General features: G+C 41.7%; 5 protein-coding genes across 5 annotated transcripts in view; 2 read left to right on the top strand and 3 right to left on the bottom strand.

Annotated features, from left to right (window-relative positions):
* Positions 1 to 2,094, bottom strand: part of LOC102713391 (nuclear transport factor 2) — a 3,671-nt gene extending 1,577 nt beyond the window's left edge. Inside the window, exons 1-4 of the mRNA XM_040526904.1 lie at positions 1,922 to 2,094; positions 1,713 to 1,853; positions 956 to 1,253; positions 1 to 194 (exon numbers count right to left, since the gene is read on the bottom strand). The exon at positions 1 to 194 is cut by the window's left edge and continues 84 nt beyond it. Of these exons, the coding sequence (XP_040382838.1) occupies positions 1 to 194; positions 956 to 1,253; positions 1,713 to 1,853; positions 1,922 to 1,948 (660 nt within the window). The 5' untranslated portion in view covers positions 1,949 to 2,094. The remainder of the gene's footprint in view (positions 195 to 955; positions 1,254 to 1,712; positions 1,854 to 1,921) is intronic.
* Positions 2,095 to 2,832: 738 nt separating this feature from the next.
* LOC102713113 (ribokinase) lies at positions 2,833 to 8,111 on the bottom strand. Its single transcript, XM_015840439.2, has 11 exons — positions 7,923 to 8,111; positions 7,697 to 7,864; positions 7,537 to 7,611; positions 7,351 to 7,403; positions 6,842 to 6,992; positions 5,923 to 6,033; positions 5,268 to 5,394; positions 4,657 to 4,757; positions 4,191 to 4,329; positions 3,768 to 3,820; positions 2,833 to 3,158 (listed from the first exon to the last, which is right to left on the bottom strand). The coding sequence occupies exons 1-11, from the start codon at positions 8,058 to 8,060 to the stop codon at positions 3,081 to 3,083; spliced, it is 1,194 nt and encodes a 397-aa protein (XP_015695925.1). The 5' UTR covers positions 8,061 to 8,111; the 3' UTR covers positions 2,833 to 3,080.
* A 3,369-nt stretch (positions 8,112 to 11,480) lies between these two features.
* On the top strand, positions 11,481 to 15,661 carry LOC102704271. Its single transcript, XM_006659654.3, has 4 exons — positions 11,481 to 12,303; positions 12,392 to 12,556; positions 14,368 to 14,421; positions 15,088 to 15,661. Exons 1-4 carry the CDS (start codon positions 11,797 to 11,799, stop codon positions 15,640 to 15,642), a joined length of 1,281 nt encoding a protein of 426 aa, XP_006659717.1. The 5' UTR covers positions 11,481 to 11,796; the 3' UTR covers positions 15,643 to 15,661.
* Positions 15,662 to 19,662: 4,001 nt separating this feature from the next.
* Positions 19,663 to 23,315, top strand: LOC102703993 (bifunctional TH2 protein, mitochondrial). The gene is made up of 6 exons (XM_006659653.3): positions 19,663 to 20,143; positions 20,241 to 20,349; positions 20,927 to 21,214; positions 21,326 to 21,737; positions 21,844 to 22,113; positions 22,456 to 23,315. The coding sequence occupies exons 1-6, from the start codon at positions 19,818 to 19,820 to the stop codon at positions 22,878 to 22,880; spliced, it is 1,830 nt and encodes a 609-aa protein (XP_006659716.2). The 5' UTR covers positions 19,663 to 19,817; the 3' UTR covers positions 22,881 to 23,315.
* Positions 23,300 to 24,684, bottom strand: LOC102712841 (GDSL esterase/lipase At5g33370-like). Its single transcript, XM_006660337.3, has 2 exons — positions 24,242 to 24,684; positions 23,300 to 24,171 (listed from the first exon to the last, which is right to left on the bottom strand). The coding sequence occupies exons 1-2, from the start codon at positions 24,608 to 24,610 to the stop codon at positions 23,437 to 23,439; spliced, it is 1,104 nt and encodes a 367-aa protein (XP_006660400.2). The 5' UTR covers positions 24,611 to 24,684; the 3' UTR covers positions 23,300 to 23,436.
* Positions 24,685 to 24,998: the final 314 nt, after the last annotated feature.

The raw sequence follows: 24,998 nt of genomic DNA, 5'->3' as shown, positions 1-24,998 counted from the left end.
CTCTGGTGCCATCGCCATCCCATTTGTAAAGGAGGAAATTGGTTCTTCAGGAAGAGGCTCGTCTGCCCAGTTGTCCGACTGAGAAACTACTTGCTGTGGTGGCTCAGAATAAGTATAAACCTCAACAGGATCACTTTCTTCAGTTGTTATTGGGACAGCACTTTGATTTTCCTCTTCGTGAATGTACTCCGGAACTAGAAGTAGAAAATAAGTTAATGACTGTTAGAACTACGAAGCAGCGAAGATACCAGAACATTGACAGAAACTGTTCCATTCAATTTTATTTTATTTTTTGAACCTTTTAATTTTTAATTTTAAAACTATACTCTCCCACAACTTATTTCAGATCTGAACCTTTTGGCCACGTCACTCCACATGGTGTGGCTAAATAAAACTGCCACACCAGTCTTGATGACATGACAAATCTATTTGACCATGCCAGCATGACTGGCATGGCAGTGTTAGTTGGCCATGCCAACGAGAATGGTGTGGCAAAAGAATATTGCCACACCAACTCCTCGTGGCATGGTAGTATTATTTGGCCACACTAGGTAGAGTGACGTGGCCAAAAGGTTCAGATCTGAAAAAGAAAAGTTGTTGGAGGGTTTAGTTTTAAAATTAAAAATAAAAAGGTTCAAAAAATTTAAAAAAATCATTCCATTCATATATGTAAAGGTGCTGACTGGCGAATTCAAACCAGTGGGAAACTCATCCCCTTTACAAAACATACCTTCTGTAGACAGCAACCAAGAACAGCACGATAGCAGATATGGATAGTTTGGAACATACACAATTACACATAAGTACATAACACATGGCACAATAGTTTAAATAGATCGGTCGCGGGGAAATAAGAAATATGCCTCACCAGAAAAAAAATGGGAATATATATAGAAATATGGCTGAAAGTTGAAAAGTAAAATGTAGCCAATTATGAATCATAGAAGATAGATACCAGGTTCGACGGCTGTGTTGGATGCAATGTTAGACTCAAAGTTGTCCTGGGCAATCACAGGCGGAGGTTGCACTTGCTCTTGGTCAACGAAATGAAAATAATCATTGAGAACAAAGTAACCTTTCTCCTGGGGAGCAAGGAAAAACATCTGGATGAATTTCCTTTGGTGGGTGTACTCCTTGGTCTGTACAAGACCAGATACCATAACTAGCACACCGTCACCCCACGAGTTGAGAAAGTTGGCTGTTTTAATCTCGATTTGGGTGAAATTCAATGACATAATGAGGGAGTGTATATCCTGCAAAATGAGCACACATTTGAACAAAAGGTGTAGAGGAGGGGCACATGAACAAGGCAGGAAAGACAAAAGGTAGACCATGTTTATGAGAAGTAGACAAATTAAAGTCAATTCAATAAGGGAGGCAAACAATGCAACAATTTGAAGATGCTAGATGAAAGGGATAAACATACAAGAGTTGCAAGTAAAGCCGTCTTTTCATCATAAGCTAGTAGCAGCAGTGAAAGTAATAGTAGCTCGTTAGATAAAAGCTAACCCATTGCTGCAATTTATAGTATAGTCCATAGATTACTCCAGCAGATTGGAGTGGGTGATGTGCAGAGGACGGGGTACGAATAATAATAAATAATAAGTAATATAATATATATATATATATATATATATATATATATATATATATATATATATATATATATAAATCATGAAAGGAGAGAGATTGAGGAGAAGAAGGGAAGGAACCATCATGGTGTTGGCGGTGGTGTTGGTTCCGGCGAGGTCGTCGACGCGGACCATGGTGCTGGCGTCGTTGTAGAACTGGTGGACGACATCGGGGCTCTGCTGGAGAAGGTTGTAGTAGTTGCGCAAGAAGTAGGTGCCGACCTAGGGAAGGGGAGAGAAGATGATGAGCTAGGGTTTGGGACCGAAGAGAAGAGAGATGGAGGAGTTACCTGAGTCGCCGCCGCCGCAGAAGCCATGGGGGATGAGAGGGAGTGGAGCGGAAAACCCTAGATCTGCTGTGCTGCGTGCCGCCGTCCGCGTCCGCGGGCAAGATCTACCCCCTCTCTCTCTCTGTAAGATCTAACAAAAGAGAAAGAAGAGACGAGCGTGGATGGACTGGATTGCTCTGCTTCCCTTCCCTTTTTTTTCCTTTTCTCCCACCTCAGTTGGGCTTCAGAGGGCTGAAGTCTCCTCTCTGTTGTGTCCGTGTAAGGCCTACTAGGCTACTGCTACTCATATCCCCGTTCTCCTCCAAAACCAAATACGAATACTATTGGTTACTGGTTGCTCTTTGAACGAATACAATGAAGCTAGCTATAAAATTTACCGCATCATATTTATCAACAAGAGGAAAAAAAACCATCAGCTATAAATCATAGTGAGATACAACATAAACTCTAAGACATTATTTGTACAGGATATACAAGTTGTAATATATATTAGGTGTTGCATATAAGAGAAATATGTAATACTCCCACCGTTCATGTTGTAAAATTGACTGGAGTCATTTATTTATGAATGTATATAAGTTGTATATACATATCTAAATTTATGAGCAAGCTACGAAACAAATGTAGTATATGTATTATTATACAAGCCGACTGGCTCACTCTATATTAGCTGATGATTTAGAGCTAGCATCTTTTCTATTTACCGTACTCCTATCACTTGGGTTGAAATAAATACATTTACACTTTACATTAGTTAAATTGGTAAAATGTCAGTAATCTCTTTCTGTACTAGTAATCAAGAGTAAAAAACATGTTTAATTGGCAATGCTTTTAGCATCATGGAGCCATGGAGGAGGTGTTTAACTGAGCAGATCCAGGCATATACAACGACCGAGGGTACCTGGGCCTTGCAACAACAACACACAAATCTCTCTTATTAAGCAAGATGATAATAGTAAACGGGACAAGGCAGCCCTTGTGGGCAGAGCAGGAGGATCTCTCATTAAGCCAGGAGGGCACATCAAACAACAACACACAAATTTCAACTGAAACAAACTTTCTTAAAATTATTACACAGCCCGGATTGGAATGCTTAGTCTCTTGTTTCGAAGCCACAATCAAATCCAGCAGATGGATCCTCCATACTCCTACTTCCAAGTCAATAGCCGGCCAGTCGGGGGTCTGTGCGATGGGGAAGACCAGTCCGAGCCCCTAAAGCCCTGCACCCGCAAGCAGCCTGCAAACACATACTTTAATCTTTAATCATCACCACTCTTAACACTTGTCTTAAGTTTCAAGGTAGACATCCACCAAGGCCAGGCTCAATACCCAATGCAATGGCTGCAATTTGCCCCTCCCTCTATTTTACTTACAGAAAGAAAAACATAAATCATCATTTAGTAGCAATTCCTGGTCTAAGTGTATTAATATAATATATTGGCTGTGTTCTATTGCTAGATGAAGATGAAAGATTATCTGATTTTTATGATAACTGTTTTATGGTATAAACAATGAAATTAACAACTACAAAGTTGAAAAATTACTTTAGAAATGTAATGTGAGATGATCAACTTCTATATAAAAACTTTTTGTACAAAATATACACTGTTTAGTAATTCATAAAACTTGCATGCAAAAACCGATAAATAAAACTTGCGTGCAAAAACCGATAAATAAAACTTGCATCTAAATAATAATCATTGTATGTAGGTGAACCTCCTTTGTGACTTTGTCCTAGAGCAGCTACATACGTTGCATCTGTGCTTAGCGGATGTGTTGCCCTAGCTCCTCCTATCCATTTCAGAAAAAAAACAAAGTAACCGCTATATAGGAGTAGATCTCTTACCACTTGTGCTGCAAAAGGCAGCATCTTCTCAGGCGGCATGCCAGAGCATAAACCTAAATCAGACAACGGACAACAATTAGCTCATGCCACCTCACATAATGATAGGTCAAAAGCTATTATAGTTTACAAAAAGAGAAGCATTATTACAGTTCAAATTGCAATGTGATTTTAACAGGGGGTTATCCACCCGAAAGGGCCACCAACCACAGGATATGCTCGATATAAGTCGTGTATACGGAGACTGCATGCGTGTTTGGTGCTATGGAATCAGATCATTAACAAAATCGGCTGATAACTTTCCAATATGACAGATGAAACTATTACTGCCCTGTTTACCACAACTGATTTCATAGAACAATACTTAGTCTACTAACAAAAGCTACAGTAAGTAGCGAAGAAAAAGGTTGGAAATTACACACTGACCATAGAGAACTGCTCCAATGAATGCATCACCCGCACCAGTTGTATCTATGAGCTCTTCAGAGGGAATAATTTCAGCTGTGCCTAAAAGTAACCTGCCACTGATGGATCCTACTCCATCTGCACTTATTCTCAAATTTGACTAAAGTAACAAAAGCAGAAAAAGATAAAAAAGGGAACATATCAAATTGAGGAAAACACAAGTGCAAATAGAAAAAAGAAAATTGGAAACAGTGTCACTAACTTACAAAAGATAGCAGATACACCCAACAACAATTAGTTAGATTATAACCCCATTCCCAACACACCCAAAAAAGAAAAGAAAAGGAAAAGAAGAGGGGGGCATTCACAATAAATAACTGAATCTCCTGTTGTGTAACTATGGATTTTAAGTCCTAAGATAGCATAAGTAGAGACCAAATAATGCAGGTTCAATTTCAAGAAGAAAGCATATCCAAGAGAGAAATACCTTGGAGGCGATGCATTTTGGCATGCTTGAACCCAAAACAACTTTCTGCTCTAGTGATTCCAGAAGACTCTCTACATCTACTTCCTCCGCCTCAGAAGCATCTGCAAGTTGAGATGCATGTTATAGTTTCCTGTAAAACAAAGGGAGAGAACCATAAAATCCTTTTCAAGTAAAATGGGTATCTCAGCTGTGAGGTGTCTATTAACTCTATATCATGACCCCCAAGGGAGCAGAATGTATAGCTGTGGTTGGTAGTTGGTTAGGCCCTAGGCTTCGTCGACCAAACACTGTTGTGACAATGCAACTAGAGAATGGGAGGACGGGAGTTAAACAGAAATATTAGAATAACCACTGTTGATAGTTCAGAAGATGCCAACCCACCTTTAAATAACTTCATAGCAGTCCATTATAATATCTAACCTCTGATATTATTGCTAAGCACTTGGTAGATAAGCAAACCTCTTATCTCTAATCTTCTGGTTCTCTGGATGCTCAGACCATTACACCCTTTTGCTGAGGTCTGTTGGTATAGCGATTTCCCCATATGACAGTTTATGTCTTTGTCTATAAAGCTTCACTAAAATTGGCACGTAGCAGTACAGTAAACTCACCTGTTGTGCTTCTTTCAAGCATCAAGCATCCTTTTTCTCCAAGGGTTACAATAACAAACTTGATACTCGGTAATCTTAAAAGCATGGACACCAAAGCAACTGGTGTCGATGAGGCTCCTGTCCAGGTCTGCAATATTCGCATTAAAAAGCGTAATTAGAAATACTAGCAATCTGAGATACTAAACAATTTTGTGTGGTGTTCAAAATTCAAATAGATAAGGATTTTTTTTAATGCAGTATCATTGCAATTTTGTTTTCAGTTCTCCTTATCCAATAGTGCTAGGAAATAAACTGCCAATAGAAAATACCAAGACAGCATCCTATAATATCAAACTCACAGCCTCTTCGCACAAACTTTACATGCCATCACCATTCATTGGAACCATGGTATTGGCATAGCATTATACGTACTGGATCAAAGCAGAGTAAGTGCCCCTTCACATTCCAAAAGAACTAAGGACAGAATCGTTGAGAAATAAAGTGAAGATGCAACTTCTTCACTCGGCAATGCAAATGCCAAGTTTTGAAACAAGAAAATTAGTTTAGGTTAACTTTTCTAGAGAAAAATATTCCACATTAAATTGAAAGTTTCTTGCTGAAGACAGATAGGGCTTAGCAGTTAAACCTTTTTGCAAATTGCAATAGAATTAGTTACCTGAGGAAATTTTGCAGAGCATACAACATAAGATGCAAAATTGAGAAGTTCATCCAGTCCATCCCTCTTTCTTTCGGCGTCAATCAAAATAGGAAGTTTTCTTTGGCTTGCCTGCACTGGATTGTTCGAGAAACAAAGCTCAATCTCACAGCTCGCATGTCCTTACCAAAATAAGAAAATGCTACCGGTGTACAGGAAAGACTTATGTATGGCATTGACATCTCAGATATTATATATCGAGAAGAGAAATGCTATGGTGCTCTCTACCAGTAGTATTATAGTGCCAGTATAATCAATCTAGACCATCTATAAGGGTATTTTAGTACCTTACTACAACTAGCGATAATGTTGGTATATACGAGTATATCGATTCTTCATAAGAGGTTTTATCCATTAACAAGATCGTATCGCTACCTAGCACGTACTCGATGGTGCATCCTTCTGCACAGCCCTATGAGCCCATATTTTTTAGACAATCATACTCCTAATTTTTTCTACTACCGTCAAGTGAGGTGGCAGTAGAAATAGATTTGAACCATTCGACAAAAAACGGATCAATGGTTCATACTCATTTCTACTACCAATAGAGAGCACCATAGCAGGGCTTTACCGGGAAAGCAGACAAATGACAACTTTCCTATTCATAGTGATATTCCCAAATTTGTATAGCCATTCACAACCATAAATGTAGAAAGAGTGGAATTCCATATAGGAATTCAAATTCCCATCTATGGTATCTAGTTGTCCATTAATTTGTCTAGAGGATTTAGCGAACTTTGTTCAAAGAACTCTTACGGTTTCCACTTAATGCAAATGGGAAATGCAATGCCCGTATCCAAATAAAAAAAACAGAGAGTGAGCATGTATATTTGCTGGAGCCTCTATAAGATTTTTTTTTTTTTTGCCAGGAAAATATTACCTCTTCAGCAACAATTAAAGCAGCTTCATGCAGTCTTACATCAAAATATACAATGTCAGCACCATCTAAAGCGGCAAACAAGTTTGCCTGTGTGAGCTCCTCAGGCACCATAGGGGGATAACCAGGAGTGTGAATACAAGTACGGGTTTTCCTGAAAGAAAAAAGGGAATACGACAGTAAGAACATTTTAAGAATTAGAGCGTCGATTTTGTATAACCATCAGATTTGTGAAATGAAATGGTAAGGATTTAGAAAGAGAACACTTGTAACAAGATTATATCAACCAAAGTTATATGTGCATTGTGCATTCTAACTGTAACAATGTTGTGAATTATACATGATCTCCTGTAGGATCATATGGAAGTTTTCAGGTTTAAAGTTTATGATTATCCCTTTCTTTCCAGATAAATTGCAACGTATAGATAATTAGCTAGTTGTACAAACATCGGGACATAATTAAACATGTAGGTGCAGGTAGATAAATGAAAAGAAGAAAAGGAGTCTCTCACGTCTGGTTATCAACAATAATATAGGTGAAAGGTGAGTTCCCGTCCTCCGCTACCTGAAAATTGATAGTTCATGCATGATAATAATTAGAAAAGGAAAAAAGAAGGCATAGTAGGTAGGAAGAAAAAGAAGGCTGTCAACAATACCAACATAGTACTACGGGGGGTAAGGAGGGAGGAGTAGCATACCACCATAAAAGAGGTGTCGACGCCATCAGATTGCAGCTCCTTGAGAATGTTTCTCCCTTGTGGGTCGTTGGATACCTGCTAGTCCAGGGGTGGGGTAGGTAGCTAAATTTTGGGAGCAGAGTAGTGAATTGATGAAGGGAGGAAAAAGTAGGTGACCTGCCTTGGAAATGATCCTGGGGCGAAGACCCAAGCGTGCGGCGGCGGTCAAGGCATTGGCAGTGTTGCCACCTCCCTGGACCTTGAGCGTGAGGCTTCGGATCTTGTCGTCGGGGTTGGGGAAGGAGGCGACGGTGGCGAGGTAGTCCGCGGAGGCGGCGCCGCAGCCAAGCTGTGCGTGTGCGTGTGAGAGAAGAGATCGAATCGTGAAGAGGGCGAGGGGTACGTACCACGACAGGGGCCCCGGCCCCGTCGGAGGAGGAAGCGGAAGCGGCCATGGCCATGGGCGGTGGGCGGCGGCGGAAGCGAGGTAATGGTAGTGGTAGTGGGGCGTGAGCTGGACTTGTTGGGCCGACGAGGCACATCATGATCTTTCGCTTCTTTGGCTGCTATACTATACTATCCACTTCTCCACTCCACTATTTATTTGTCTGTCAGGCTCAGGCCAAATGACGGATAAGGTAGGTACCCATTGGCCTCCATTGCTTCAGCTTTCTTCGCATCCGCCAGCCATCTGCTCATCCCATTCCGATCCAATAAATCTTTTTGGTTTTGAGACATTTTCTCGGTACCAATACTCCTCCTACGTAAGGTTAACTTATATTTAGATTAGATCAAAATAAGCTAAACCATAGTTTGGCATTAACATTGACATGATCAAACCTTGTTAAGGTTAATTTTTAGCTTCCAACTAGTCACAACCTACTTCTTCGGGGATGCAACCAACACGGTGGTTTTGGCTGAGAGGAGCACACATACGTAACCCCATCCACCGCAAACTTCATATTCTTATTACAGAAAAAATCAATTAATATGCCGGACGTATAGCTTTTTGTCTTAATAATGGAACCTAGCTTTTTGTCTACAAATTTTACATGTTGAGTTCAAGATTTTTGTAACTTTAAGGGCTAAGTAAGAACTTAGCTCATTACTACCCATATGTGCATATACATTCACACCATTGTTTTTCTACTCTACTGTATAGTTCACCACAAAATTCACGGTTTTGACGCCACAAAATGCTAGCTTCTTGTCTTTCACTTATGGCTATGCCTATAAGCTCAATTTTAAAATTCTAAACTTAAATTTGGATTAAATTTATAGCTAATTCAGGTTTTCCCACGGTGGTTTACTTTCCCACCTTTGCTTTTAGATCTGTAATAACACGTATATAAAATTTTTACTGCAAATTATTTTTAATCATTAATAAATAGTATTGTTTATGCTTATAATAAGAAAACTGGAGATTGCTAGTCTTTTTAGTACTACCCTGCTGGCATGCTCCTTCATTTTTATATATGATGTCCTTTAACTCAGCAGGAATTTTCGCCACAACCAAAACATTCTCGTTTAGCGTGGAAACTTTATAGCAGTGATCGATTAGAATGAGGTCCTGAATATTTTCAAAGAAAAATTAGATGAATTGAACCATTTTCCTATGATCATCTTGTAAAATCCCTGTTTTCAAAACTGATTAGCTTATTATATTGTATTTTATATGGACTTTTAAATCAAGCAAAAATAAATGGGGTACACTTATTCATGTGTTGTAATTATTTTAGGCTCATGTTTGAAACGGCATGTTTTATCTATTACTACGTATATTGACTTTTGAATCTGTATTTGACCATTTATCTTATTAAAAATAAGTTAAGGATTGCTGCACACAGTTTCACATGAAGCTAGATAATTCACGGATAGTTGTTTTAATATACAACTCTAAAAATGTCTTATTTTTAAGGGTTAATTAGATTCATGTCATTAGAAATTTGCCAGTTTTGAAATATGCAATTACTATTTAACTAATTGTAAGTATGTTATTATAATTTTCGCCCCATTTAAACTATATTCTTTTTGGACCAAATTATCCTTTGCACATACCAAGAGACAATGAACAGCAAAGAGGCAATATGGTCCAAATATTTTAAAAAAAATACACCGAAAGGGTATGAAGTGGCATATTTCGAACAGTTCTGAAATTATAATGTCATCTTTACAATTAGTTGAATAGTAATGATATATTTTAAAACTAGCAAATTTATAATGGTATAGATCTAATTATTCCTATTTTTAAATACCATCATATGCAACTCTTCCTAGTAACCTCTATTTCTATAAGATTTAGATTTCATATACAATTCTTATATTCTAATTTTATAAATGTAATTTTATTCGTGTATAACAATATCAATTAATCTAGACTATTTTAATTTTATACACCATGATCTAATGGTTATGATTTTATTTCTTTTCTTTGATTAATATAGTAATTTTAAGCCTCCACCGTGAACGTAGTGGCTTCTTTTCGAGTTATCTTTTTTAAGAGATGGATGGATAGATTGATTGATTTGTTTTGATTTGTTTCCTTATTAAATGTATTTTAACCATGGCTAATATTTTTGCATATTTAAATAAAAATTTTAGCCTCACAGCACCATCGGTCCCTCGTCATATGTCCACTGTCCACCACCAATCCAATCGTTGCCAGCGGTCATCCTAATAAGCAGTGGTGGATCTAGAAAAATATTAGGTGGGTCTAGACGAAAGAGAATTATTTTCAGCTCTTTCTTCTCTTCATTATTACCAGAATTTTTGTTGCGGAGGCTAAGAGAGGACTTCAATGGCACAGATCGGGTAGGAGGGGCTAAAGCCCCCTAGCCCCGGTGGTAGATCCACCCCTGCCCATAAGCCTAGGGAAAACTCCATCCCCTTTCAACTCTAACCCTACCCTGAAAACCGAACTCTAACCACTTTTGTCATTGTTGGATAAGTAGAGCTCGTGCGTCGCAGGTTAGTTACCCTCCTCTCTGCCCGCTCTCCCTCATCCGGAGGTTGAAGACAATACATATTACATTGGCCTAGTTCGACGAATGGATTCTAAAACTTCAAGCCACTAGATGAATAGCAAAGGTATTCTTGCCCAATGGGTTGTTTCCTCTACTTAGTTTAATTGTTTTCAATAGTGGTGACCAGCAATGAAACTGCCATCATATATAGGCTGCGTCCTTTTGTTGATAAATGATAAAAGATTATCTGGTTTTTCATAACTATTTAGTGGTATAAACGATGAATTAAAAATCTATTTTAGAGATATAATATGATGAACACCTATATATAAACTTTTAAAAAAACATATGGTTTGCTAGTTTGGAAACGGTGGACGCAGGAACTATTCTAGGTTAACAACAGTTGTATAAAAACTCGTTACAACTAGAAATAGATATTGAGCAGTGACTGTGACTGGGTTAGCTACGAAACATGCGTGCTCAGCTTCTGAAAAGTGGAGCGAAACCTGGTTGAACAGTAAAAATAAAATCTGGTAGCTAGCGAGGATGGGGATGGATTAATGAGAGGGGTAAGGTGGATGGATGCAGTGCAGGGCACCTGCACAGCCCAGGCACAATAAGATCTAGAGAGAGAGAGGCGATGATCGATGGGGTAGCTGAAATTGAAAAGGATCCACGGCCATGGATCCTGCCTGCCTGCCTGCACAAAACATGATTGAATTTTTGCGCGGACAATGAAAATAAAGTCACCTTAAGCTTCTTACCACAGTGCGATCGAGTGAGTGGCTACTGGCTATACTTATTACTTTTACTGAACCAAAGCAAGGAGCGAGCTAGCGCAGTGGTCTGGTCTGAGGCTGTCTGAACCGAATTGAATGAATACTACAAGGTGCAATGCAATGCAAGGAGGAGGTAAATGCGGTAGCTGCCCGGTGCGGTAGGTGCCCGGAATCAATGAGATGCTGGCTGCGGCCATTGTTCGGTCGGTTCCTGCCCTTGCCTCCGGCCTCTTCAGTTTTTTAGCTTAAATTTCCCAAGAACGCGGACGTTGGGTTCGTGGTTGGGAGAAGAGGAGATCGACAATGCGAACGCGCGCCGGCCTGGGTCAGGGGAGCCATTTCGCCCGCACGCAAAATAAGTAGCGGCCTCCCTCCCTCTATCTATCTGTGTGTGTGTGTCGGCCACGGCCAGTCCATGAGTCCATGCTAGCTAAGCTAAGCTAGGCTCATCCCCATCGCCATCGATCGCGGCTCAATGGTAGCGACGATTTATAGAGTATAGTACATTGGTACAGTAGAGAGCTAGGATCCATCCATCGATGGCGAAGCGGCGGCGGCGGTGGCGGCATCGGTGCTGCTCCGCCTCCCCGTCGCTAGCAGCGGTGCCAGTCGCCGTTGCGCTCCTGCTGCTGCTGGCCCTCGCCGACGCAGCGGCTTTCCACGTCCACGTGCAGAGGCATGATCTGGACAGGATGAACAAGCCCGCCGTGCGGTCCATCTACAGCGCGGACGGCGACATCATCGACTGCGTGCCGCGCCACAAGCAGCGTGCGCTCGACCATCCCCTTCTCGCCAACCACACCGTCCAGCCGCCGCCCCTGCACCGCATGCCGGCCTCTTCGCTGCAACAATCAATTAGCCGCAGCAGCCGGCGGGCATGGCAGACGTGGCACCATGCGGGCCACTGCCCCAGGGGCACGGTGGCCGTCCGCAGGACCACCGCCGCCGACGTGCAGCGCGCCCGCTCGCTCGCCCTCTTCGGCCGCAAGAACAAGAGGCAGAGGAGGCCGCTGCCGCCCGACGTGGTCACCGGCAACGGCCATGAGGTCATTGATTGATTACTATAGCTAGCTAGCTTAACTCCATATACATAGAGTACATAGTAATTAACGCGCGACGATATTGTTACTGCAGCACGCGATCGCGTACACGGCGTCGGAGGTGTACGGCGCGCGGGCAACCATCAGCGTGTGGGCGCCGGCGATCGACGAGGCAAACGGCTTCAGCCTCTCCCAGCTCTGGATCCTCTCCGGCTCCTTCAACGGCTCCGACCTCAACAGCATCGAGGCCGGATGGCAGGTCCCTACCTCTCCCTCTAAATCTATTTTAGTTTCTTCTTCACAGATCCATCCACCCATGATCCATCCATCTCTCGATCGTCTCGCTCACTCCTATGCATTGGCATTGGCGTTGGCATCTCCATCTCCATAGTTATTCGTGGTGGTCAACACCCTCTGCTCGATCCACATGCATCAACTTCATAGATCGACCAGTAATTAATCAGCGGAGGCACGTGCCCTCATAAATGCATGTCCCGGTCCATCCAACATCATGCATACTACTCCATCATCATTTACTTACTGTTCAACATATCTACGGCTACGACTATTCCATAGTTAATTGAGTGTTTACTCCCTAGCTTTCAATAAATAATAACCCTTCCTAAAGACCTATAGCTATCTAGATAAGATTTGCTAAGCTGTATTCTTTTCCTTCGTACATGAAGATAAAAGAATATATATTCTTTTATAACTATGTAATGTTATAAATAATAGTATTAATTAATATGAAGTTGAAAAATCTATTTCATATTAATAAGACAGTGAACTTCTCTATATAAACTTTTTAATAAATATACCATTCATCACTTCGAAAAGTACACACAAAAGCTAATATGCCCATCTATTTGTATTTGTTTTTCCCTGTGCTTTTGCTTATAAGTCAAAATTTAAATTTTTAATCTTAAATTTAGAGTAAATTTAGGTTTTTTCATGGTAGTTTATTTTTCAGTTTTGACTTTTAGATCACTAAGAACATATATAAACTTTTTATTCACAAATTAAATTTTATTTAAAATATATCGTTTGATTTTTTTCTTAAATAAGACAAACAATCACCCTAAGAGAAAACTTGAGCAAAGAACAAAGAGCAAGTAAGGTCAACGGTGTAACTAATTGATTGCTCTAAAAATTGTCATATCTTATATAGTGTTCACCCATATAATATTTAGTTGTACATATATATTGCCTCAATAATATATTGTCCACATATATCTTTCATAAAAATATTGGAGTCCTGGTTAGAAATTTCTAGCTCACTTGTTATCTCTCCTTCACTAAGAAAATTTTGATATAATAATTCTTATAGCATGTTTACGTCATCGTATTATACTCGCTCTAATACACTACTCTTTCCTTTATTCCCGGTGAACCATGAGTTAAAGTTAGTTACTTTTTTTTACTGTCATATCTATATGGTCACCTCTACTTTCTCCATATAAAGAAAGCTCATGCCCATTTAAACTTGAAAGATAAATTTGTTTTATGACAGAGGGACTACCTAAGTAGGTAAGAGAATCTTGACTAACGGAGATCTTTAAAACCGTTATCCCGGCGGAACACAATTATCGTGGTTTTTTACAATAATAATTGTAATTATCGTGATAATATAACCATGGTTTAATTTCACGGTGATCCTACTGCCGGCTTTGCAAACTTGATCCTGACCCGGAGTGCATCATGAATCACCAACAGTAATCGTTCATTTCTCTAGCTTACACCTTTAACTACTACGGAAAGCTGGAGGCTTTGACTTCTCATAGTCCCGTTGCAATGCGTCGGATCGAGTACGGGGTCATCTAACACCATTAGCTAGCAAGTTGAGCATTCGCTAGTATAATTAGAGTCATCATTCATAGCAAACACGTAGGCATGCTAGAGTGCCATCATATATATCGACCATTATATATTATTTATATATATATATATGCATATATCGAATGCATCCATAATTCCATCTCATCTGATGCATGTGACGGTAGATATTGAGCGAGCACTGATGAACAGTTATTGGATCTGAATCTGAAGCTTTGCATGTTTCCTTCTAGTCAGGTCAGCCCTGAGCTGTACGGGGACAGCAGACCAAGGCTATTCACCTACTGGACAGTAAGTTTATTATTACTAAGCATAACTACATCCATTTCAAAATATATATATTTATAGATTATTTAACATAGACTATATATATATATATATATATATATATAATCCTCTTTTAGTTAGTTACTTCAATGGTTAATTTATAAATTTTGAATCGATTTTCTTTCTAAATATATGATTGGCTATGTAGCTAGTTTTTTAAATTTTAAATTGATTAGATTCTTTTTCTAATTATCTAAATATATTTTGTAATTGGAATAACTGCGATCACAGAAATCAACACATAAATATTTATATTATGGTATAAAATCCGAACCTAGAAATTAGTGATAATACTGTTACATGGTATATACTTAGTAGTTTTTTCGTCCCTTGGCTAGATATTTATTTTTTTATGTAACTTAAATAGTTATTAAAAGATTTTAGAAAAATGATGAGATATATTAATAAGACATCCATCACTCAATAAACCTGCAATTCAAATTTGATCGAGTTCTACAAAGCCGTATAAAAATAACAAATCCAAATATGAATAATCATACTAGTTTTAATTTAGTTTACTTTTTTACAATTTGGAAAAATCGAATTTGATCTGAATATATATCACGAAAGAAATAGACCATCTTCTATATATATGTATAAATATAATGGTGTGTATATAAATATATGCAGAGTGATGCTTACGAGGCGACGGGGTGCTACAACGCGTTGTGCCCGGGGTTCGTGCAGACGAGCTCGCGCATCGCGATCGGCGCGTCCATCTCGCCGGTCTCCTCGGTGGGCGGCCCGCAGTACGACATGACGCTCCTGGTGTGGAAGGACCCCAAGCTCGGCAACTGGTGGCTCAGCTACGGCGACGGAGCCGGCGGCCTCGTCGGCTACTGGCCCGCCGAGCTGTTCACCCACCTCTCCGACCACGCCACCATGGTCGAGTGGGGCGGCGAGGTGGTCAACACCCACCCGGCCGGCGCGCACACCGCCACGCAGATGGGCTCCGGCCACTTCGCCGACGAGGGCTTCGGACGGGCCGCCTACTTCCGCAACCTGGAGACGGTGGACGCCGACAACAGCCTCGCTGCTGTGCCCCTCGAAGCCATCCAGACAATGGCGGAGGACTCCGGCTGCTACGACATCCGCAAGGCATACGACGACGATGGCCGAGGCGGCGGCTGGGGCTCGCACTTCTACTACGGCGGTCCGGGCCACAACCCCTCCTCTTGCCCCTAGCTTAGCTACCTACCTACCTTACTACTGCCATAGCTAGTCGCTAGTTCATCGATCCACCCTCTAATGGAATTTTAATGCATGCATGCGAAGAATTCTTCAGCATATATACGATCGATCCATCCATGGAATGCATATATGCATCGTCTGCAGATGCCTCCGTTTCGATCAAACTTTGAATCTCTCCATGCACCTACGTGCCCCCCTTTTTACTGTATACAATATTACACTGCACTCACATAAATATATATGCTCCTAACATATCTTTAAATTAAGCCCATGTTTAATTATAAAAAAAAACTTTTCCTAAAAACATCACATTGAATCTTTAGACACCTAAATAAAACATTAAATATACATGAGTATTAAAACTAATTACACAGTTACAAGGGAAATCATGAAATGAATCTTTCGAGCCTAATTAGTACATGATTAGTCATAAGTGCTACAGTAACCAATAGGTGCCAATAACGGATTAATTATACTTAAAAGATTCGTCTCACGGTTTCTAAACAGAATCTGAAATTTATTTTATAATTAGATCACGTTTAATATTTTAAATATATGACCGTACGCGTCGATGTGATCCATCTCCTAATTTTTTTCCCAACTGAACTGGGGCCTAAGTGAAGACAATGTACTAGTGCTAAATAGCTGACTCCACTATACTTCGATCAAAAGTAGCGTGCGTACCTATTGAAACCATCTTAATATTAGCAAGAGGCTCCAAATGAAACTATGAAAAATTAAAACAAAATTGATTATTATATTACCTATGCATCCATAAACACACAGGATCGATTAAATTTGACCTACGGATCGAAGGAAAAAGACTACAAGTGCAAACATCACGACTTTTGTGCTCTGGTTTGTTGCTTTTGCTTCTATATGTGAATGTTGAATTCGTCGTCCCATGTTTGTGTTAAACATGTAATACAAAATCTATATTACTTTATCTGTTTCAAAATTACTTGTTGGTTTAGTGTTGTTCTAAGTTAGACATTTTAATCTTTGATCATAAATTTCTATAAACTTGTATAGCTTAATTACAACATCATAGGATTTACATTTAGATTCACAATGAGAAGTACTTTTATATTATGTATTTCACATGTTGTTAAACTGCATGAATTTTTAAAAATTAATGGTCAAAGATAAACACATTTAATTTAGGACAAATCTAGAATCACAATTAATTTAAAATGAATAAAGCACACAATTTTAAATAATATATTCCATAACTATTTATTTGGACCAAATACACAAATGAGGGAGGATATAGTGCTAGATGAAAAAATGTTTTTCTAGTAAGCCGAGTTGGTATGCCAGATCATTCGACATAAATCTCCATCAAGCACACGTGGAAAGATCGGATATAAGAGCATCTCTAAGAGATTGTCAAAATTTGGTTTCTAAAATTACTGTATTGGGAGTTATTCTATAAAAATTTTCTCCCTAAATCTCCTTCAAGTCCAAGAGTATTCCTATATTTGAATTCCTAAAATTAGTTAGTTTATTTAGGGGTGAGGCTGGTAGTTGGTTAAGCTGTTTTTATCTGTTCCATGTGCGTGCGAGATCAGCCAGGACGACGCGAGATCGGCCACGACGTCTTTTCTTTGGTGAATAGAATCAGCCACGGCGGCGTCTTGGCCAGCCTATCTTCTTTCTCTTGCTGTGAACAATGCCCTAGGCGAATCTTGTAGCCTAGATGGAGGCAGCGCCCTCGGTTGAGGCGATGCCTGGATGGAGGAACTCACGGGCGGAGGTGGCCGTCGACAGAGGCGATGAAGGATGTGAGCGGGCAGAGGCAAAAAAAGAAATAGCGCGCGGACAAGATGAAAAAAGTACGCGCATAGAGACGGGAAAAGTACGGGATGCCATTAATTGGGAATGCCAAAACGAACTCCAGATCTAACACATTTTTGGGTCAATATTAGGAGCAAGGTAAAATTAGAAGTAGTTATTGGGCACTCTTGGAGATTGATTTTTAGACTAATTTTACAAAAATATGTTTTAGAGGCAAATATTGGAGACTCTTGGAGATGCTCTAATAGAAACCCATGTATTCTTTTGTTTTCTGAATGCTGCTTCAGCTCGCCCAAAAATGCTCATAATGGTGGTATGATCTAGCAAATTATATCATATTATGGTAAGATTCATTCTCATTGACATGAACACATTGGCACTGGTAAAGGTAGCAAGCCATGTGTTTCCTCCCGACCAAATAATACGACTTTATCACTCTAACATGACATGAGAACATATTAAATATTCTAATAATGTCATTCAACCAAAATTATGAATATATTTGTTAGAGTATTAGACATAGCATATATACCCCATAATCATGAAAATAGATACCGAGAATATCAGATAGATAATATAATACGGAAAGCAGCCACTAGATATAAATATGAGTACGAGTAAAGATGAAATGTATTTCACATAAGTAAAGCTTAATGTAGTCTTACACGAGTATGAATAGTATTGTCTTGTCCACGTACGATAAATATGTCCTAAATTTTACTTGGAGGGGAGCAACTATGCACGATATAAATATAAGGCATATCAGGAGAGGGAAAACAAGGAGAACTTCAGGTCCCGCTAACCTAGTGATGTAGAAGATTAGCGTTGGATGGCACAAGACGCTTTGCATCATTTAGTGGAAAACACAGCCTACTCACAGAATTATGCTGCATCAAATCAAGCTTAGACAATACAAGTCGTATCAAGCCAAGTTGTAAGGATGATCTGCAATGGCCAAGGCATGTGTGCTTAAGGTCGGGCGATGGTCTACAGCAACACTTGTAGGCGTGCTTGTGTCGCTGCATCAAAGTTGTAGGCATAGTAATGGTGGTGGCGGAGGGAGTTACTGGCTCGTCAAAGCGTAAGTTATGACTTGTCGAAGAGTGAGTTATCACTCTAAGAGGTTGCCTTTGCACTATACAAATTTGGGCATTGGGAGGTTGAGGGCTAGGGGTGCAACAGGTGTCTTTGTATTCGTCGATTGCACTTGCGGCGCATTAGTTGCATCGTTTTCTTATATGGATTATTGATCATGCTATATTTGTTGAAGCAACTTTTGTATTTTCACCACATCCTACATTTTTGCCTTATCACTTCATACTCTATCCGTGGGATTGTGATTATCTCACTCGGTCAGACTGTAGCCTTTGTCGTGGCCCGAGTTGCCTCATTGCCCTCCATCTATATTGATCCTTCGGTTGTCCGACTATGTGAGCTTGAGTATGGCCGCAACATCCGTGAGATTAGATATCGAAAAACATAGGAAAGATTTGTGGTTGGTTGGCTGTGGTTCTAGGTAATGGGGAAGGGAAGAGAGGATAATTGAAAGTGCGCATGCTCTTGTTCTTCGCATGTATGGCTACGTGTTACACAAGAAGATGAATAGGCGAGATAGTGCAATCTCGGGTCGAGGATGCTAGGGTTATTATTTAGAGTAGTTGAGTGAAAATTGAGCTAGGCCTCTATGTATGTTGCTTGCCCTAGCTCGATGAGTAGATTTTGTGAAAATCTACAAATGTCAAACATAGTTTTGTATAAATCAACCTAAAAATATGTCACATTCGCCAATAAAAAGGAGTTAAATCTTAGTGCTCAAAACATGCTAAAAAAGAAATGATTTATAGTGCTTTATATATCATTTTTACAAATCAAGAACTATTATTAAATGCCCTTTACCTATTTACGTGACAGTTTTATTTGTTTGCTGGAATGTTATAAATAAGTTATTTTGGAGTGAGTAACCTCTAGTAGTAAATAAAAGAAGTTTTTACAAATTTGTCATTGATATTTTTTCTAAATTGCAAGAATGTCACTAGAATTGATATTCTAGTGGTATTTTTTCAATTTTTTAATAGCAGTTTTAGTTTCAAACTAATAGCAAATTTGTAATTGTTTCTAAATTAAATTATGCATTGGAAAAAGAAAAGGGGGAAAGCGAGAGGAGAAAAAAAAAATGGAAATAGTGGAGTTGGATAGGGAAATTAGGAAGGGGTCGGGGTGAGGAGGCGGATCCATTTCACGGAGGAAGCTTCCTCGTCGGACCGAAGAAGTAAACACAGCAGGTCGCGGTGGCGTGGCGGAGCGGCCGGCTGCCGGCTTCTTCTGTCGTCTCGATCGCCGGCGGTGCCTCTTCTCTCCTCTTCCCTTCTTCTATGCGCCGCCTCCTCCTCCTCTTTCGCCGTCCCTGCCGACCAAACCCTGCTGCTGCTGCTGCTGCTGCCGCCTCCTCCTCCCCTTGGTCAAGTCCTCCCCACCGCCTCAGGCGCATGTCGACGTCCTCCTCTGCTCATGCTGCCGCGGCGGTCGTTGCCGAGGGCTCAGCCGCCCGCCGCTTCTGGATCGCCGCCTCCTCGCGCGAGGCCGCCTTCGCCTCCTACACGCCCTTCCTCATCTCCCTCGCCGCCGGGACTCTCCGCCTAGACTCCTTCCGCCAGTACATCGCGCAGGATGCCCACTTCCTCCACGCCTTCGCCCGCGCGTACGTTCTCCTACCCCACCCCCCTCTCTCGGCCAACATCGAGATCTCGATGGCCATGGATCTACTAACCCCCTTTCTTCCTCATTGATTGGATCAGCTATGAGATGGCCGAGGAGTGCGCCGATGACGACGAGGACAAGGCCACCATCACCCTCCTCAGGAACGCCATCCTCCGTGAGCTCAACCTCCACGCTTCTGTCCTTCAGGTCTTACTCCACAAAGCCCATTCTGCTAACTGCTCTACCATTCCAATCCCAAGCAGACCTTTCGAACCTCTGTGCTACCCTATCTTTTAACCTGATTGCTGCATGTAATACATGGATTTCTACCAAGCAAACATTGCTAAGACTAACATACTACACCATCAACCTTATGGCACTCACACACAGTTGCCTGTTGCTATTTACTTCTGCTTGTGGTTCCAAAATAAACATGCATTTCAGCATTGCAACATGCATGTTAATTTTATGCCTATGTTGCTGGCTTTAATCGTACCCTTAGGATCTCAAATCTGCAAATTAGACAATTGTTCACCCTGACTGCACTTTACAACCATACATCTACAACCAAAGTGCATTACCATTTCAACTGAAGGACTTGCAGCACCTAGAGATGAATAACGAATTCGCTAAGTGTCGTGTGATGAAATCTGCATGTATTTAGTCCTTGAACAACAATTGTCTGTGGCATTAACCGGTAGCCTTTCCTTCCAACTAGTTAACTTCCTTTTACTCCTCAGAGTTTTCACACTCATGTCAGTTACCTCAACTATATGATTTGCAGGAATGGGGGGTTGATCCCAGCAAAGAGATCCCTCCAAGCCCAGCCACGACTAAGTACACTGATTTCTTACATGCAACTGCTACAGGAAAGGTTGATGGTGGGAAAGGTTCTGATAAAATGGTCACACCATTTGAGAAGACAAAAATTGCTGCATACACTGTTGGGGCCATGACCCCATGCATGAGGCTTTATGCATATCTTGGCAAAGAACTTGCGGTTTTCCTGAAACAGGATGAAAATCATCCATACAAGAAATGGATTGAGACTTACGCGTCTGGTGATTTTGAGGTATGAAATTGGAGGGTTGTGTATTTATGTATTTAATTACTGATCCTGCTGGCTTTTGCAACGCAATTGGTTCATTCACTAAAATTCCCCCCTGCCCCCTCTTTTAAACAGGATAATGCACTCCAAATAGAAGAGTTGCTTGATAAATTAAGTGTCTCGCTAACTGGTGAGGAGCTTGAGATTATTGGAAAGCTCTACCAGCAAGCTATGAGACTGGAAGTTGAGTTCTTCTCTGCCCAGCCAGTAGATCAACATGTTGTTGCTCCACTCTCAAGATATTGTGAACCCAAAGAAAAGCTCTTGATATTTTGTGATTTTGATTTGACATGCACTGTTGTTGATTCGTCTGCTATTTTGGCGGAAATTGCAATCTTGTCATACCAAAAGGCTAGTCAAGGTGGGGCTGATAATTCCCTTGATCGTACAACATCCGCAGATTTAAGAAATTCATGGAATATGCTCTCAAATCAATACTCGGAAGAGTATGAGAAATGCATAGCAAGCTTACTTCCTCCAGAAGAAGGTAAGTTAATACTCTCCCCTTGTTTCTGTTGAAAGTCTGATTTACCAACTATACATAACTTGCAAAGACCTGTTGATGATTTAGAGCATTTTTTGTTTAACTCCAGCAAGGTCACTAGACTATGATCAACTGTACAAAGGTTTGGAGATGCTATCGGAGTTTGAGAAACTTGCAAACTCCAGGGTTGTTGATTCTGGTGTACTGAGGGGAATGAATTTAGATGACATCCGAAAAGCTGGAGAACGGCTTATTCTGCAAGATGGATGTAAAAGTTTCTTTCAAAAGATTGGCAAAACAAGGGAGAACCGTGATTTGGATATTCATATTCTTTCCTATTGCTGGTGTGCAGAACTTATAAGGTCAGCCTTTTCATCAGGTAAGGCTAAAAACCCTTGGTCAGTCTTTCTCTCCCTTTTCCGATGATGTTAGCTATCACTAAGCTTATTTTGTTAGCCTGTGCTTTTTATATACTTATGACCAACATCTCAGTATGGTTATCGGTAGCAATGTCAATGTGTGAGACATCTTTTGCTGTTTTGATTATTGGGCTATTGTTATGACCTTCGACCAACTATCATTTGGAGTTTTGACCTTGGTCAGTTATGTTTACCATGATATGATTTGGTCACTATTGTATTAACTACATTGTTGATTAGCATATTAAAACTGGTTTCATGAACTGATAGAAACTATTTTTTATTCCCATGATTGTGCACAGTTGGTTGTCTAAGTGGGCTGAACATACATTCAAATGAGTTTGCTTTTGAGGGGTCCATTTCAACTGGTCATATTAACAGACAAATGGAGTCTCCTCTGGACAAAGTTGAAAAGTTCAAGAGCATAAAAAATGACATGGGTACTACAGGGCCATTATTGTCGGTTTATATTGGGGACTCGGTTGGAGATTTGCTTTGCTTGTTGGAGGCAGATATTGGTATTGTTGTTGGATCAAGCACAAGCTTGCGGAGAGTGGGCAAACAGTTTGGTGTTACATTTGTTCCTCTGTTACCTGGGCTGGTGGAGAAGCAGAGGCAAGTTGCAAAGGAAGAATCATCCATATTCAAGGGACGGTCTGGAATTCTTTATACGGTTTCTAGCTGGTCGGAGATACAGGCTTTCATTATGGGAAATGTTTACAGCTGATTGCTGGTGCTCCTGTGAACCTTTTTCCTTCACAAACAGACTGGTGCCTGGCTGCCACTCGATGCATAAACCCCCGAGGTGGCCATTTTATTAAAGCCGCATGGCAGCTCTCTTCGTGTACGAACGAATCACCTTGTGTTGTCCGATGGTTTTGTATGATCAATGTGTCATTGATTACACTCGACCCCTTTCCATTTGGGGATCATTTCAGTTTCCTTTTTACTCCGGAGTGATACACCCAAGTGCAAGTGTAACTGTAGAGATGATGCTTGTAGCAATAAAAGGTTGATTGCGACGTGCTTCCATAGAGCAGAGCCTGCTCCTGTGGGATTGTGGGCTGCAGGCAGACGAGTACTATACTCTTATAGCATATATAATAGTAGTATATATTGATGAATTTGCACATTAATTGATTATTATTAGCTAGTCCCTCTTTGCATGCATATATTATATATAGCGAGTAGAGTACATTGCTCGGGGGATTATATATCTTTGTACTAATAAGGTAGAAGTGGTGGTGGTGGTATGGTATGTAGATGGCATATATCTCGGAGGTTCATGGCGCGGCGGCGGCGTCCATGGCGAGGATGGTGGAGAGGTTGAAGGGGTGCATGTAGTCGGGTGAACCAGACATGAACTGGCTGACGATGATGCGGTTGGCCCTCTCGGTGGGGTGGAAGTTGTCCCAGAAGACGTAGAGGCTGCGGTCTGGACAGATGCTGGACATGGCGGTGCACAGGCCGACACCGTTGTAGGGGCCCTGCCCGCAGCACGCCACCTTTGACGTCGCGAAGCCGTACGCCGCCGGGTCGGAGATGAAGTCCATGTGCATCCTGTAGGCGTTCACGGCCACGAACACGTCGGCGCCCAGCTGCTCGTTCAGCTCCCGCGTCATCCGCACCAGCTGCGGGTTGTAGAGCGCCGCCGCGCGCTGCAGCTCGGCGTCGCACTCGCCGGTGGCGCTGCGCGTGGCGAGCTCCGCCGGAGCGCACCCCAGCGGGCCGGAGCCGGTGACCAGCACGCGACGGGCGCCCATGTCGTAGAGCTGCCTGAGGACCTTGCTGTACTCGGCGATGATGTAGCGCACGTAGTCGGGCAGCGCGAACTCGCGGGACCTGGCGGAGAAGGGCACCAGGTAGTAGTTGTTGACGAAGTCGTTGCCGCCGAGCGTGATGAGCACCAGCGCGCCCTCCACCAGCCGCCGCGCCGCCGCGCCACCGATCAGCCACCGCACCCGGTCCTGGTACTGCTGGAAGTAGCGAAGCTGCTTCTCAATGCGGATGATGTTGGCCTGCACGCACCTCGCGCGTTAATTAATATGTGCATGCAAAATTATGTACAGTAATCAGTAGCATCATTACAAACTGGATGCCGGTGTCGTTGAGGATCCCGACGCCGGCGGAGGCGAAGTTGGCGCCGTGCAGCAGCTTGGCGCCGTCCAGATGCGGGCTGAGGTAAGGCAGCACGGAGTCAGCGCCGAGGTACTCGCTGATGATGTCGGGGACGTTGAGGCCATTGGAGAAGCGGCCGGTGGCGCGGTGGGTCGGGTAGTCGAGGCCGTAGGGCGGCGAGTCGGCCCGCGCCGTCGTCAGCAGGTAGTTGTTGTTGCCGCTGTCCACCAGCGAGTCGCCGAACACGAACAAGGCCCGCGCCGCCTGTTGCTTCGCCTCGCACACCAACACCGTGGCTGCGACTACTACCGCCACCACCACAGCGGCAATGCCACCCATCGATATATCGAATCAACTGTACGCTGCCAAAAGTTGCCAACCTCTACAATTCTCTTGCTGCCGGTATATAATTGGTATTTATAGGCCGCCCGGGCGCTCCACATCTCATGCAACGTAATGGATAGCTAGCTGCTGTAACAGCATTCTTTCTATTCTTGTTGTGCATGCACACATGAATACTACTCGGGCAAGTGTAACTGCACAACTATGTATCAACCTGCATGAATACTACCACCACTACACAGCATACAATACATACACCAAGTGAGTTAAAAGAGTCCCTACGTAACAAACACACCACATTTTTCAGGCCATTCAATCCTTCCCTTGCTACCGCTGCAACTACGGGTGTGTGTCGGTGAATAAATTGTTCCTTCCCGCAGTGAGG

This window comes from Oryza brachyantha, chromosome 8, assembly GCF_000231095.2.
Source record: "Oryza brachyantha chromosome 8, ObraRS2, whole genome shotgun sequence".
Taxonomy (NCBI): domain Eukaryota; kingdom Viridiplantae; phylum Streptophyta; class Magnoliopsida; order Poales; family Poaceae; genus Oryza; species Oryza brachyantha.
The sequence above is the reverse complement of the archived record's forward strand: the minus strand, read 5'-3'. Positions and strand labels throughout refer to the sequence as shown.

What these genes read in the sequence shown, in the direction of transcription:
- LOC102713113 (XM_015840439.2), bottom strand. Translation starts at nt 8,060, where the DNA reads ATGATGTGCCTCGTCGGCCCAACAAGTCCAGCTCACGCCCCACTACCA. An exon ending in GCTCTGCAAAATTTCCTCAG is followed by an intron (nt 5,395 to 5,922) that starts GTAACTAATTCT and finishes CGAATATTGCAG; the next exon opens with ACCTGGACAGGAGCCTCATC. An exon ending in CATTGGAGCAGTTCTCTATG is followed by an intron (nt 3,821 to 4,190) that starts GTCAGTGTGTAA and finishes TGTCTGATTTAG; the next exon opens with GTTTATGCTCTGGCATGCCG.
- LOC102704271 (XM_006659654.3), top strand. Translation starts at nt 11,797, where the DNA reads ATGGCGAAGCGGCGGCGGCGGTGGCGGCATCGGTGCTGCTCCGCCTCC. An exon ending in TCACCGGCAACGGCCATGAG is followed by an intron (nt 12,304 to 12,391) that starts GTCATTGATTGA and finishes TTGTTACTGCAG; the next exon opens with CACGCGATCGCGTACACGGC. An exon ending in GCATCGAGGCCGGATGGCAG is followed by an intron (nt 12,557 to 14,367) that starts GTCCCTACCTCT and finishes CCTTCTAGTCAG; the next exon opens with GTCAGCCCTGAGCTGTACGG.
- LOC102712841 (XM_006660337.3), bottom strand. Translation starts at nt 24,610, where the DNA reads ATGGGTGGCATTGCCGCTGTGGTGGTGGCGGTAGTAGTCGCAGCCACG. An exon ending in ACGACACCGGCATCCAGTTT is followed by an intron (nt 24,172 to 24,241) that starts GTAATGATGCTA and finishes AGGTGCGTGCAG; the next exon opens with GCCAACATCATCCGCATTGA.
- LOC102703993 (XM_006659653.3), top strand. Translation starts at nt 19,818, where the DNA reads ATGCGCCGCCTCCTCCTCCTCTTTCGCCGTCCCTGCCGACCAAACCCT. An exon ending in TCCACGCTTCTGTCCTTCAG is followed by an intron (nt 20,350 to 20,926) that starts GTCTTACTCCAC and finishes TATGATTTGCAG; the next exon opens with GAATGGGGGGTTGATCCCAG. An exon ending in AAGGTCAGCCTTTTCATCAG is followed by an intron (nt 22,114 to 22,455) that starts GTAAGGCTAAAA and finishes GATTGTGCACAG; the next exon opens with TTGGTTGTCTAAGTGGGCTG.